General features: G+C 39.2%; 1 protein-coding gene across 1 annotated transcript in view; it reads left to right on the top strand.

The window, feature by feature from the left end:
- The window catches only part of tmem117 (transmembrane protein 117), a 51003-nt gene extending 35104 nt beyond the window's left edge, over positions 1-15899 (top strand). The window contains exons 5-8 of the mRNA XM_004069903.4: positions 5595-5692; positions 7131-7290; positions 12369-12498; positions 14464-15899. Of these exons, the coding sequence (XP_004069951.1) occupies positions 5595-5692; positions 7131-7290; positions 12369-12498; positions 14464-15125 (1050 nt within the window). The 3' untranslated portion in view covers positions 15126-15899. The remainder of the gene's footprint in view (positions 1-5594; positions 5693-7130; positions 7291-12368; positions 12499-14463) is intronic.
- The last annotated feature ends 502 nt before the right edge of the window (positions 15900-16401 follow it).

The following is a 16401-nucleotide window of genomic DNA, read 5'->3' as shown; positions in this document are numbered from 1 at the left end:
AGGAGACTAGCTAACCTACTCCAGGACCTTGAAATGCTTCTTACAAAGTCACTCCTTCTTTACTCAGGCATTTGTGTTTGGGATCGTTGTCATGCTGGAAGACCCAGCCACGTTTCATCTTTAATGCCCTTGCTGATGGAAGAAGTTTTCACTCAAAATCTGACGATAGATGCCGCCATTAATCCTTACCTTTACACGGATCTGTCATCATGGTCCTTATGCTGAAAAACAGCCCCAAATCATAATGTTTCCACCCCCATGTATAGGGTTCTTTGGATGCAACACAGTATTCTTTCTCCTCCTAACACGACAAGTAGAGTTCTTACCAAGAAGTTCTATTTTGATTTCATCGGACCAGAGGACTTTCTCCCAATCCTCTTCTGGATCATTCAAATGTGCAGTGTGTTACTGATGGTAGCATTTGTTACTTTGGTTCCACCTCTCTGAAGGTCATAGGTCACTAGGTCCCCCCATGAGGTTCTGGGATTTTTGTTCACCATTCTTGTGATCATTTTGAACCCAGGAAGTGAGATCTTGCGGTGCGCCCCAAATCAAGGGAGATCATCAGTGGTCTTGAATGGCTTCCATTCCTAATAATTGCTCACTCAGTTGATTTCTTCACACCAAGCTGCTTACCTATGCAGATGCAGTCTTCCCAGCCTGTTTAAGGTTGTGGACAGGTGTCTTTTATATAGATAACCAGTTTAAACTGGTGCCATTACTACAGGTAACAAGTGGAGGACAGAGGATCGTCTTGCAGAAGAAGTTACAGGTCTGTGAGACAGAAATCTTGATTGTTTGTAGGTGATGAAATACTTATTTTCCACCATAAATTTTTTTTTTCTAATTTTGTCTCTCACAGTTGAGGTATACTTATCATGAAACGTTCAGGCCTTTCTCATCTTTTTAAGTGGGAGAACTTGCACATTTGGTGGCTGACTAAATACTTTTTTGCCCGACTGTACCTTTCAAAATCACTTTAACAGCAGTAAGCACAATCAGAAGTAATCTATACATAAGCGCTCTAAATCACTGTCTTTCTTTTTTTAAATAAGGCTTTTAAGTGCACCTTACAGTGCAGAAAATACAGTAAATATCTTTTCTCATAAAAGTTGATGAATAAGGTGAGGAGCCGCACAATCCTTTAAATAAAAGGCTAAAGGAGTACACAATCCCAGGATTTCCCAAGTCTTCTAGTATTTTATAGTACTTTAAAACAATGAGTACACAATAATAGGCATTTACTGAATTGTTTCTCCAAACCACAAATGAAACAAAAATAAGAATCCAATAAGAAGTTCATTCATTGTTAGAAGAAACAGTATTGCCTCAAAGGGAGATGTTCAAAAGTATTTTTTCCAGTCCAGTCCATTTAGTATTTTATCTTTGCTCCTAAATTCAATTTAAGTCTTCAGTAAATCCCAGCGTTAAATTTGCCTTTTTTTTGGTCAAAAACCATAATTACAGGTGACCTTCTCTGTGAGACCTGACAGTCCTGATGACAAGAATAAAGACTAATTAAGGAGCATAGAAAGATCTCAAAGTTCAAGTCTGAAGTAAAGTTTCAAGTTTCTGACAAAGAGAGATGATGTAATTGCAACTCAAGGCAACTACATCATTTAAAAGAAAAATATCATACATTTTTACAGGCAGTGTTTTATTGTCCAGTCAATGTCAAGTCCAGTACTAATTGAGTCGGTGAATTCAATAGGGGCCCAAGTCCAAGAAGTTTGTTTTTCCAGGAAATAATTTTAATTGCATAGTTTAAAGGGAGGCTACACCAAATGATTAATACTTTACCCAGATTTAGCACCAGTTCATAGCTTAAAATGTTGTAATATGAAGCACTTCACTTTTATCATTTCAGAGGACTAGCAAACTAAAGTCTCTGGACTTGGGCCCTACTTGAATTACATAGAAGTAACATCTGGAATGAATGGACAAACCACATATTTATCATCTACATGAATCTTTATTTTTCAAATTCTCACATTCTTAACACTTCTTAGGTCGAGTTTATATCCAGACCCTTTTTCTGCTACATGATAACTGCAAGTCAGATTTGTTTTTTTCCTAAAATGGAACAGGTTATCAAAAAGGTACATCTAATCTTCAAAGTCAGACTCGCCTAGTATCACAAACTCCCCCAGTATCACCAACTCAACATTGAGGAACTGCTGAGCCTCTGGTGAAAGATATTTTGCCAACCCTTTAACATCCTTTACTTTTGCTGACTTTACACCAAGTTGCCTAGACTAGTGTATAGTGGCTCCTCTGGGTATGTAATAACCGTTACCGTGGGCTTTAGAAGGCAGAATCTGGTTGTGACCTGAGAAGACATATTTTCAGAAACCTCTATATCATTTTTGAAGTCTGCACTGAATCTGAACACCTTGTATTTGCTAACTGTGTATTTTTCACCATGTGCTGCCATCTATGGGATAAAGCTAAACCCATGCAAGAGAGACCCAAGTCCAGGAATTGGGCCCCTCTTGCTCTCAATGCAATTTTAAATGCCATGCATAGTCAATACATTACAATGGACTTGGGGCGTTTTTGCACATAATCAGATAGCTTTTCCCTTGAAGACCATAAAACATAATATCTCTATTTTGAAAAATTTTGGACTTGGGCCCCTTTTGAATTCACTGATTCAATTTATAAATGATTTTTTTTTATCTTAGAATTTTTTTTTAAATAATGGAAATTGACTTGGTGTTCCATGGCTATGTCCGAATTCCCTCCCTACTCCTTAACTACTAAAAAACTATATTGCGGGACTATCTAGTGCCCTCGGACACCATGCCCACTACTTTTTTTAAGGACAAATATGACGTTACTAATTTCACAAGTGAAAAATTAATCAACATGAGCATTTTGCATTAACTATATATAAATCCACTGTGTTCTGATGATAGAAACATAGATGGTTTATTGAAAAAATACACTCAAATCCTTTTTTTAGTAAAAATTGTTCAAATGCAATGCATTGTGGTTTATATTTGCCAATCTAGTGACCATCATGCCCACTGGTTTTTCCCAGAGATTCTGGGAGATTTCTATGGCACTGGTTTTTGGAATTGAAGATTGAGACAGCTCTACAGAATTATGAATGTACTATATCTAATGAGTGAAGGAATTCGGAAACAACCCATGACTGCTGTCTTGAGTAACAGTCTGACGTGTTCCCATCTTCAAATCTTGAACATCAATGTACCCGCTTGACCTTTTAAGTGTGGTTTTATACATTTTTGAGTGAAAGGTTCCTGAATAGTTTAATATATAATTTTTCATTAACTTTGTGGTTATTTGTCCAGTTTTTCTTGGTATTTTCCTGTATTGTATCCACCAGTGGCGTTACACAAATAAATGTCTGTGGCAAACAATAAAGAGCAGTTTCCAAGAAGTGAGGTAATTCTAGACTCAACCTAAATTTCTGTTTTGATACCAGGTCAAAATTTCCCAAATTTATGACCAAAATCTTGGATTTAATGATCCCAGATGCTCTTCCAAATTTAGAAACCCATTTTCAGCATCCTGTAGTGAAACCCCTGTTCAGACAGTCTCATTTCCAGGCCAGGTGTATTCTCTCGGCCATTAGAAAACTCATAGCTCTGGTGCAACCCTCCACAGTAATCCAGTCTGTGGCCAAATCCCTGGAGGAACTTGTGGCTGTGATTTGAGAAAGGTCAGGGGAACCAGTAGAGACACAAGGAGTGGAAGATTAGATCAGAGGAGGAACCCACTTCTGTTCATTTGTCAACATAAGAGAATGAGCAGGTCTCCGGCGGGAGCGGACGTCCTGCGTTGGGAGGAGCAGGGCCCTGACACCGGCGTGCACGCAACTGAGACGAGTCGACAAGCCTTCTCAGCCATCGCATTAGTATTCTACAGTACATACTGTGGAGGAAAAAAGAGGGGGAGGAGAGAGACATCCAGGAGGAGGTGAAGGGTGGTATGAAACAATGGGAAAAGAAATGTGCAAAGGGTGCTGAAATCCAAGACAGAGGTGTCTGATTTTGTAATATAGAGATTGTTATGTCATGACAAAATGCTGAATCAAGAATTTGCAGCAATTTGATTTATTTAAATGGAATTCAAGACCTCTATGTCTCCTTCATATCACTGTGTTTCCACTGGATTGTTAGACCAAGTACTCTGTTTTTGAAAGAAACCTTATTCAATCTTTCTCTGTGATGCGTTATCGACAGAATGACCCAGCCTCTGCAGCAGCAGCTGCACAGAAACAACATTTCATCCTTTTGTATTAAAGGTAAAGAATTCAGGGGTAGGTTAAGCCATATATGACACAACTGCAAAGAGATGAAGCCACCAAATCTCCTAATGAAACATGACAGTGTGTCCACATTATAGCACATACGCACTCACAGGTTCACAAATCTTAAAAGTTATTTAATATTTAAAGATAATTGCCAGGATTGTCATATGTTGACGTGTGTGAGTGTAATTCTTCGGTAAGTCGTCAGACACCGTTATTCATTATGCAGCAGGTGCTTGTCACAAGTGAGATGCACTGAATTAATGAACCTGGAAGTGGGACATAGAATTACAGGAGGTGAACCGTGTCAGACTGACAACAGCAGTAGTCTTTAAGGCAAAACTGTCAGACGTAGAGTACAAAAAAACAAATAAATTACAAGAAAGCTTAAACATGACAATAATGTGTGTTTGGCAATGACAATTCATAGATCCACTCTACTGAGATATTTGATGTTGGATGTTTGGCTGCTCTACAGCTAAAGGTTTGGCTCATATCAGGATTTTCTTTTATTTAGACTATTTGTTTTTTGTTTTCTCTTATGACTGTTCTTATAGGGGCTGGTTAATTTAGATAAGCTAAATCCTTAGTGGCAAAGTTTAAACATAAAGAGTGAGACATTTAGCCTCTCTGAAGTTGACTCATTCACATTTTTATCTCAATGTTGAATGGCAACAAAGTTCTCCTTCTAAAGACTAATTAAGAACCTGAAAGAATGAAAACATGCCTTAATCATAATCTTTTTTCATTTAACATATACATAATCATTGTTACAACAAAAAACACATGATTTAACATTAAGCAATTCATACAAAAAACATCTTCAATTTAATATCTGACAGGAAGACTTTTGTCGTAAGCTTGTAGTCAAAGAATTTAAAAAACACACCTTTTTTTTGTTTACCACACCCGCATTCATAATATAATTATTTGCTGTGTCATATCGTTTCGTTCATCTTAAGCCAGGGATTCATAAATTCAATTTTTACAATGACACCGGGAAAAAAATGTATGAGCAACGGGGGAACACCACATTTGCGAGTTCACCACGCTGACGCCGTTCAAAATCTACAACTTCTAAATTCCCAATTTTTTCCCCCAAGCAGCTTCCCAATGATGGTCAAGGAGTTAGGCGGCGATAGATTAAAATTCCTAAGAGGAGTTTTAATTTGTTTCTGGTAATAAAGGTGTTTTTTATTTTTGTTTATTTGGGTTGGCGACCTCTTCCTAGGGTCAAAGGTCACCGAAACTTTGGTTGTGGTTGTAGACTCAACCTTGTGGTGTTTGTGAAGTTTCTTTGTCTCACTTTTTATAGGTGACAGATATGATGCTCCAGGACCAAAATTACCCAGATTGGGGAAAAGCTGCCAGGAAGTTCTGGAAACGAGGCAACAACAGGATTGTTCTGTTCTGGTACGTCTGAGATCAAATGTTTTCTAAACCATCTACATATTTAGACTCATTTATGTGCAATTTTAAAGCATTAACTCTTCCTAGAAGGTTGTCAGATACATTCCGGGCAGAGATGCTGATCTGCAGAAGTGTGGGTGTTTTGTTCTCCATTGGTTGGAGGAATACATGCAGTCAATAGTGGCGTTAATCTCCTCTCACTCATTGTCGGCACCTTTAATTAGAGGAAGGGGGGGAAATCAATGGACACAGCAAGGTTGAAGGCCCAGCCCTGCCTCTGCAACACAAGCTGTGACCCTGAAAGAACTGTAAAGAAAATAGTGCAAGGCATGTCAAAGATGCCCAACATGGTGGTTTTATTCGCTGTTAGAGGCAACATTACCCGGTTTAAGTCCTGTTTACTGACCAGTTTGGGAAAACTCTGATTAAGTTGCGTTTTAGGGACATGGTGAGATGTAAAGGACAAGTGAAGACATTGAAATATTTTGACATATAAAGCGAAAGGTGTGGAAAGCTCAGTCTTCAAAGAGAGTTTGGCATTTTGCAGAATCCATCGTTGAAATGCAAGCGGACAAGTCACTCTTTGACTTTTTCTACAGCCTTCACTTTATTGATGGATGCCCCGACGCAGGCCGTCATATTCAATGGCAGATCTGACTAGCCGTCGTTTGAAATTCAGAACTTCAAGCGTGATTGATTAATGTGCAGCTTGATATGTCTTGTCAATATGTGCCGAAAGGCCAAATTATAAAGGACAAATGTTGTGACTGCACCGCCAAAAATAATGAATAATCCGAAAAATTGCGTCTTTCGAAATGTTGCCATGGGATATGAGCTGGCAGGCACTTTCTCGGGAGCAGCCAACCAAAGTGCAGCGTGAGGAGGCACAGCGCGGCACAATAATCGCCGGGTGACATTGAGACAAAACACACAGTGGGAAATAATAACAAGTAACTCTGTCTCTTCTCACATGGCTGGAAATGTTTTCCACTAAGCAGTGAATATAGAATTAGTGTTGTGGAGCTTAAACAAAATGAAATGCGGAAAAACACAGCAGTCACTGCCTTCAATTCAGTGTTAAATATGTAAATAGATGATAATATTTGTTCAGCTCGCTTTTGATTTACAGTATCCATCTGTGTGCCAGGCTGGGTTTTTTTCTCATCCACATTTATCTTCCTGAAAGCTTTATCTGCTTCTATTTTTCAAACTTTGCTATAAAAAATGTTGCTCATTACACTATTGTTCCTTCAGTCTCTGAAGGATTCTGACCTGAGCTAGATTCATCTTTTCCTCATATTTGTGAACAGTTTGTCTCTTAAGATATATGTGGTCATTCACAGAGTCCTCCCTAACTTTTTTTTCTTTTTCCTCTCTTCCCTGGCCCTCTTTTGCTTGAATGCATCCTTGCATTTTCATCTTTCTTCCTCGCCTCCTGCAGGTCAGTGCTCATCTCCTTGACTTCCGTTGTAGTTCTGGTCATCAGCACCGACTGGATCAGCTGGGACAACTTGAACCGAGGCTTCCTGCCCAGTGACGAGGTCTCCAGAGCATTCCTAGCCTCCTTCATCTTGGTCTTCGACCTTCTTATTGTAATGCAGGTAGACCGTTCCCGTGTGGCTAATTAAAAAAAATAGAGCCAGGGTGATTCTTGGCTCAGCCTACAATCCATCTCGCCAGTTCTTCCCTTTCTCTCTATTCATCAATGGGGCACTGCGGCACATAGCAGCGAAAAGGGTGTTTGATCACTCGGAGCTGGCACGGACACAAGCGCACACATTTAGTCTTTCCTTCCATCTTTCAGTCCTCCTGTCCCGCTCTCCCCACACCTATTCTGTGACCCTCCCTTTTTCCCCCATCCTAAGAGCCCGCTTCGTTTTCTTTAATCACCACTCATAAGATTGAGGTTTTTATTTCTACATTTTTGGCCAACCAGCGTCCTTCCTCTCACAGGACAGAGCACATCAATAAAACCCTTGTCACTGGCTCATGAATATGTAGGAAACAAAAACAAAAAAAAAACACTCATCGCTGCCTGCTGCAGAGAAAACTCCAGGATTGGCATTTTTCATGCAAATTGCTGTTTGCCTCAACCACCTGCCAGTTATTACATTTAATTTGGCCTCATATTGAAACACAGGCTCAAAGATCAATATTTGGTATTCTCTAAATATGTGTCCCTACAGTATTTATCCTGCTGATTAAAAACCAGCAGATGTGGGAAAGAGCCTCTATCAGTCTAACTCCACAAAAACCTGGCAAGGTCAATATCATGCTACGAACACACCGAGCATGTGTGGCACGTTCAAGAACACAGGATTTTGAACTGTCTCTATCCAATACCAGCGCTTGTACTCACAGTTGGAAGAGACTTGGTGTGACATATCAAAGCTATGCAAATCTCGCAAATCTTGTTCCAGGCTTTTTTTTATCGCAGTTGTATTCCGATCGATATACAAAAGACTTGGCATCATAGAATTCCAGCCGGGCTCAAGCCGCAATTATTAATTTCTCCTCTATGATTGATTTTTAAACATATAATTCACCTCTGTGTATTATAAAAGACACAACCCATACATAACTACCAAATCAGAGTCCTTGATTGGTCAATAGTTCAACTGGTTCAACTTTAAACGCACATTCAATGAATGCGTGTTTTGTACATAGAGCACCAAAATGAACTTAGAAACATGCGTAGCGACTTATGACCACGGAGTTTTGAACGCAGAAGCCCGAAACGCGCCTTTATACGTAGAGTATTGTCAAAAGTGGTTGGTTGAACGCCAAGCCCTGTGTGAAAGAAGCATGAGTATACTGTACTTGTAGTAAACTTAAATGGAGTAGGTTTTGCAATGGGATGTTATTGTTTCGCAAAAATTATACACTTAAAGATAAAATAAAAACAGGTAAAGAAAAAGACAAAATTAAACAGGCCAAACATCTTGCATTTCATGGACTCCAGCTTGCAGCACAGTAGTTAATCATAAAACAACAGCAATACCTCTGAAACAAAAAAATATATTTTTTTATAAATTATGAATTATATATATATATATATGTATATGTATATGTTTATATATATATATATATATATATATGTTTATATATATCTATATAGTGTGTATGTGTATATATATATATATATATATATATATATATATATATATATATATATATATATATATATAGTGTGTGTGTGTGTATGTGTATATATATATATATATATATATATATATATATATATATATATATAGTGTGTGTGTGTATGTGTATATATATATATAGTGTGTGTGTGTATGTGTATATATATATATATATATATATATATATATATATATATATATATATACACACACACACACACTGCCAATACACCCCCCCCCAATATATATACACCATGTATGTTTAGTGTAGGAAGTATAATAACTGAATACTTCTACGAACTTTCAAATTTACAATAAGTAGATACTATATAAAAAGTACACTTCAAGTAGTTTTTAATATAGACAAAGTATACTTGTATTACACTTTAGTAGACTACTTTTGGCTAAATACAGAACGGTTTGCTGAGGCCAGCACTTTCAGCTCCCAGTTTCTGGAGCTCCCGACGAATAAAGTCCCCACATGTGTGAGTCCCCACCTGCCAGCGAGGACCCCTTTAACTTTGCAGTATATCATTCTCCATTCACTGGAGCTTGTTTACAACCGGCTCTTCTCATTTTCTGCGCGATGTACAGCAAACACATTTACTACAGTTATTTATGAGCTCGCTTGCATCACCATAGAGCTCTGACACCAGCAACTCACCTTTTTGTGCCACCTGTCAACAGAAAATTACCCACCAACATCTTCATTCCACTCCACCTATCAGAGGATCTCTAATCTCCATGAGAATATATGAGTGGAGGCATTCCCAAGCTAATTAATACCCCCAATTAGTAGCCAGACTTGATTTGCCCTCAAGCAAGAATTACCTTTTTTTCTATTTTAATGTGTCTGCTTTGTCTGACATGTCTTTGTGTATATGTCTGAAGAGATTTACATATGTGGGGGACTCTGGGGTGCAGCTCGCCAGAATGCTCTTGTTGTATTTGTGAAGTCTTTAAATGCCAGGCTCATGATACTGCAGCAGCTTACAGTGCAGCACATACATTACACTTTCTTCGTGTCTGAGAACTAGTCGTCCAGCAGTTAAGCATTTCATAGAAGCTGGCCGAGTAACCCCTGGACCGCACAGGTGGGGGATTTAGACTCCTGGTAATTTCATGCAGCAGGACACTCAAACACGTGGAAACAAGGAAAAACTCTAATTAGGAAACGGTGTGAGCCTTTCATTCCTCTACCCCGAACAATGATGACAAAAGCTAATTTGCGAGATGATTAAGTCAGTCGGCTCAGTTTAAGGAAGCTGTTTTAAAATTGCGCTCTCTTGATCAGCCGCTGCGAATTTCATTAGTTTCATCTGTTTTTCATTTAATTCTAATTGCACCCTGATGCACATGCTGCGTCTAAAACTTCAAATCAGTGCAGACTGGGTCAGTAGCATTCATTTGCAGAATTATGTAAATAAGCCAAACTGGAGGGTAGGTGTTAGTTAATTTTATTGCACACGTTGCTGTAATGATGCAACTTTTTTTAGATCTGATGCATGAAGAAAGATGGTAAGCTTTTTTTTCCTGATGCATAAAGTAATTAGCTACCATGTGCAAGAAACACAGTTCTTATTTTTTGATTGTTATCATACAATCCTTTTTAAAAATCTTAAAATCAGTGAAGAAAATGCAAGAATTTACATTTATCACAGCTGGGCCTTAACAATAAAAAGAAAGAGGAGCAAGAGAAGAAATATTTTTAGCTGACAATTTATTGAAAATACTTCCTTAAATGAAAAGGACTGTTCATCAGCTGATTAAAAGTTTAAGACCACAGCCTTTACATGCCTAAATTTAAACCAAAATTTGCATTCAATGATATGTTATACTAAATAATTGTCCTGTCTAGGTCTCTTGATGCCAAAAAAGAACAATTTCTTTGAATGTGGTGGGATTGTTGAGGAGATCTCATATCACTTCTGGGGTTGGACGCAGTAGAATTGTAGTTTTTAATTATTTAAAACATTTTGAAGGTTACGGACAAAAAAGAAGTCAGGTGGAAGACTCAACAAAAAAGCTATCGGCACTGACCAGGAGGATCCAAAAGGCTGTCCCCCAAGAAACAAGAGGATCTTTGACCCAAATTAAGACCATCACTGACTGGCTGTTGTCCAGCAACAATCAGACAGCATCTGCAGAAGGGCTTCAAAAAGAGTCTTCAAAGACCACGTCTACATCGATGCCACAACATTGCCCAATTGGACTTTACTTGAAGACACCAAACTAGGGACATTCAAAAGTGGAAGAAAGTTATTTTCTCTGATGAACACAAATTTAACTTTGATAGTCCCGATGGCTTCCAATGTTACTGGCTGCACAGTGGAAGAGGAGCAATTATGGTCTTCAATGGAGCTTCAGGTTGTGAAAGGGATGCGCACGGGGCATCCCTATGACCGAGGACCCTTGTCTATATGGCGATGACTGGGTTTTCCAACAGGACAATCCTGCAGTTCAGACTTTTTCCGAACAATAACCTCACTCTATTGGAACATCCTGCATGTTAAATTCAATTGAAAACATTTGGGGATGAATAGTAAGGGAAATGTAAAAAAGAATGGTCATCAGTTCTAGACAGTGGCTGCTCTTCGTCTAGCCATTTTCACCACAACTTTACCAAAAAGCCTTTAAGAAGCAAACACATCAAGAGCGCCACAACAAATGTTTGAGGTGATCAACCAGAAGTGTGTGGAGGGATTTTTGTGCCTTTATTTCAAGCGCAACACAGAGACTAAAATTGTTTTGTTTGAACATACTTTTCTGTTTTAAGTGCAAAATAATTTTTTGAGCACACAACATTTTTAGCGTTTTACTCTCAAAACCGTGTGTTTTGCTTGAAATAATGGCACAAAAATGTCTTCATACAATAGTGCAACTCCTCATCACTGAGTGTTTTTTTGGACCCTTAAATGTCAGTTTTGAGGACATGTGTTATGGTCCTTAACTTTTCGTCATCTAATGAACAACCCGTTTCAGTTAAATTGTTGTTTATTTAACCATCTGAAAATATTTAGCCTCTTGTTCCCATTTCTATATCTTAAAGTTGTTAAAATCTAGCCTGGTGAACAGTAAATTCATGCAATTCCTTAACTGGTCTTAACATTTGGATGTTGGTTTGAATAGTGACTGGCTCCTTCTTGAAATCCAGGAGAAGTCAACCAGACAAGCACAGAAAAAAAAAAAAGCTAAGTGACTCTACAGGGCAATGGTACATTTCAAATGTTAGTTTGATTTTGCCTGTTGATGTATTTTGACGTGTTGAAGTCTCAGAGCAGGCAGCTGCACTCCACAAGGCTGTAAACAGACAGTAAGATCTACAGCCTGACACCATTTCTGACCTCCAGCCTGTGTGTGAAGAGACTCCACAGAGACCTAATATCAGCTGATATGAAAGGCTTCTGCCGAGTGTGCAACAACCAATAAGGCGCAGTACACGGCCGACATTTGTCATTGTCAGCGTGTCGTTTAAATCCGCTCAGACTGCGACATCACAGCTGAATTTAAATGACCCGTTTCTTTTTACTTTTCAGGACTGGGAGTTTCCTCACTTCATGGGCGATCTAGATCTCAATCTGCCTGGAATGTCGACGACCCACGTTAAGGTCAAGCTTCCTGTCTGCAAGAGCATCTTTAAGGAGGAGTACCACCTTCACATCACAGGTACAGTTGTTCGAAACAAACAGGGTTATCTGGTTTTTCATGAAGGGCACCTTCATCTTCCTCCAAAGCTCTACACGCCCACAGTTTCAAACTGATTAGGAGGCAGGAAGACATCAAAACATTCAGGAGAGCCTTTGTCCTATTTTTTTTTTTTTAGAATACCAAACATGCTGCTCTAGTTTTCTCTCTGTCTTCTCTATTGGGAAGGATTGTTGTTTAAAACCACTGCAACCATCTATAATGTATGTGCAGCTGACATGTCACGCAGCCTCCACCGCTTCTGCCACTTTTCCCTTCTGTGCTCCTCACTGTCGTACAAAACATCTCTCTAATCATTTAATACATCTTAGCGCTTCAACATTCTTTAGAAATGAGCTCAATTCACCTTTTAAACCGTCCTCTCGGTTTCAGCATTTCAGTATTTTCTTTGGCAAATGTAGCGTCGCTCAAAGTCATCAGGAGAAAGGAAAACCAATGTTCCTGAGCTAAATGTTGAGCTGTTCAAACGCTCTGTGATTTCACGAGAGGTTGTTAACCCTAATGCATGGCATATCCATTAGGTATGATGGAAGTAGCTGCATTGCAACGTGATTGGTTTAACTAAAAGCTTATTAACATCATATCTTGGGCAGAGAAGTAGAGCCCTGTCACGTATACCTGAGGACCCATCTGCCTGCTATTAGTCAACCTTCACAGATGGCTTTCTTATTGTAATATAGGGATCTCATCAGGAGAGATGGCTGAGTTAGGAGCCATTTGCTCTGTCATCAGGAACTTGAAGAATTCAGTAAAGTCACAGTAGATGGTTGATGGACTTGACCTGTAAATCTTTATGTTAGAAGAAGGACATTTGTTCCTATGAGTTTGATTCTTTACATAGTTTGAATTGTTTTCAAACTCTAGACATTTATTTATTGGGCTATTTTAATCTCTGATGATTCTGAAGAACCAAAGCAAAGCCTCAAGTGGCTGGGCCATTTTAACTGCAATGAACTCAACAATTTGTTTTGAAAATGGGCAATTGGACGGATTTGAAAAGATAGGAGTTGGTTGAGTCATTCATAGGTTCACCTACCTTCCAGTAATAAATAAATAAACAAACAAAAAACAAACAAACACATTTCTAATCGGCTGAAATGTAAGCTCTAATAAGAGCAGACATTTGATTTTAAAACATGTCTCCCTTTTTGCACGGATACTTCAAAATCGCTTCAGCAACTTCTCATTCAGCCCATGTCAAATTCGCTGCCTGATGCTTGTCCAAAAATGTGATCATTAACTAGACATTCCTGACGCATGTGGGAGGAGCTACTGCCCAAAGTTTCTAGCCTCATGTCATATTCAGTCATTGTATTGAAGACACGAATTATGTTAAGAGATCCGGTTTATTTTGAAGAGTTCTACAACTCTAGAGGCGCTGCAACGCCAAAATTGCACTGCGACGCCAAAAACGTGCCTAAGCCAGACTGACGCTCAAAACAAACTACAGGACCCCTGATTGTGCCTGTGCATCAATTCAAAGTCCCACTCCGATCATCTTTTGATCTATTTTAAAAGTGTTCCCAATGGCTTTTTGTCACAACTATGGAGTTTTTAGCCAATACAGAAAAACCATCATTCCTTTATTAAAAGGCTTATCCGATAGCTCCCAGCCTCCTACAACCCCAATTGAGCTACAAAAAGAAATGCTTCCAGGTTGTTGTTTTTTTAAATACAACCCAAAAACTCATCAGAACTCTGGTGTTCCACCAAATTGACAGAGGTAGTGTACTGAGGAGGAGTTTTAGTGATAGCCATAGAATGGTTACCCAGAGTTTCACAAGTTAAATCTATTTTAACAAGTAAACTCATACAAGTGCAATGTTAAAGCGAAACCAAATCAAATAAAGGTGTGATGTTCTTGGCATCTCCACATTAATACACTGAACCCAATGTTTTCTCTTCCGACGACTTATCTCATTGCAGGCAAGTGGTTTAACTATGGCATCATCTTCCTCGTGTTGATTTTGGACCTTAACATGTGGAAGAACCAGATCTTTTACAAACCCTATGAGTACGGCCAATACGTCGGCCCTGGTGAGAAGATCTACACCGTTGAAGAGCCTGAGACTCTGCAGAACTTTAACCACAGCACCCTTACTTACGAGTGGCGCTCCACCAACATTGACCCCTCTACCAACATGACGTACGTGCTTCGAGACATGTTTCTGCACAGCCGATACACCGGGGCCAGCCTTGATGTCAAATGTCTGGCTTTTATCCCGAGTCTTGCTGCGTTTGTCCTCTTCGGCTTCTTCGTCTGGTTGTTGGGCCGGTTTCAAGGCAGCGAGACCTTCCCGGAAAGTCAAGACAAGGCGTACGAGAGGATTAAGAAAAAGTCCCCCTCCGAGTACAGCAAGGAGATGGGAGTGACGCCAGAGGAGACGCACTTCCCAATGAGCGACAGCCAGAAACGACTGAGCACGCCAATGCTGCTGTCGGTGGATTTGCCTCACTTCGGGGCCACACCTTCTTCCAACTCGACCATCTCTATGGAAACCCAAGAGACGCACCCAAGCATTGCCATTGACAGCTCGGCACTGGATGAACCATCTGGGTTTTCTGATGTCCACAGACTCTCTCCATGACTGTCACATGGCTGAGTTTGCAGTAGAAGTTGTATTGACAAGTGTAATTTATTAAGAGAGAAATGTAATGAGGAAATTAGAAAGGTTGTGGCAGACACCCAGTTTTCTAATTTTGTAGGAATCCCTTTATAAAAGACTCATTATTAACAACAATTTTGATGTGAAGCATTGAACCTGCTATTGAACCTAGGGCTTGCTATGCAGTTTCATAACTCAATTTTTGTCAGCGTAATCTAATGGGTGCCTATACCAGAGCAGTGTTTCCACAGTCCATTGTAGTGTTTCAAAAAAGATATATGACAGCTACAGGTGTGCCTTAATTTTATGTATTTAAATTCTGAAATATCCATATTCAAACAGCCTTTACTGCTATAGTCAACAGCGTTCTCCTAGATAACGTCTTCTATACTGATTCCTGCATAATATTCACATATCTAATATACACTTATTACCTCATTCAATCTTCATATTCAGCCACTTTAATTTCTCCTCCAGTGATTTCTCTCTCAATCTAGTGTAAATGCACATCTCATGTTGAAATTACATGATTATCAACATCGATGTATGCTGATGACCTTTTCGTATGCCCTCACTTGATATCCGTTTTGGAGATAATAAATGTAATCAGCAGAGATGAAATGGCAAGCCAACAAACCGCTGCATGATTGCTAATGTGTCTGCTGTGCCTTCGCTGCATACCAAGAGTGGAGATGCTTTTTGTTTCTCATTGCAACATAAGTGGAAGCTGGCTTCTGATTAAAAGATCACAAATTCTACACGTCTTAAGGTTGTTTTGACAGGTAAGCATGACACACGCTACGTTAGTCAATTTGAGGTTTTTTTTTAATTGTCTCCGATATTTCTTGTGTTGTGCGTGATGTGTCCTTAAAAGTGTTTATCTTTACAGTGCAATTTCCTTAAATTATTTTTGCTCTCATGTTTGCATCATGAATTCTGAAGCTATGTACACATCGGGCATGTGTGGCAGTTCAAGAACACGCTGAACGTGGGTTCTGGAACACGCTTTCAGCACATGGAGTTCATATAGGTCTGTCGCTGAAGTGGTGTAAATCTGTTGAATGTTGCTCCAGGCTTTTTCTTTGACAGCTCTATTCTTATTGATAAAAGACTTGATGTCATTGAATTTCAGCCGGGCACAAACCACAATTATTCATTTCTCTTTCATAGTCAATTTTCAAACATATGGGACTTCTGTGAAGCAAAAGAGACGTCATCCATATGTCCCTACCAAATCCGAGCCCCTGATTGGTCAAAG

The sequence above is a fragment of the Oryzias latipes genome, chromosome 6 (genome assembly GCF_002234675.1).
Source record: "Oryzias latipes chromosome 6, ASM223467v1".
Lineage (NCBI taxonomy): Eukaryota > Metazoa > Chordata > Actinopteri > Beloniformes > Adrianichthyidae > Oryzias > Oryzias latipes.
Note: the sequence above shows the minus strand (reverse complement) of the source record. Positions and strands in the feature narration are given on the sequence as shown.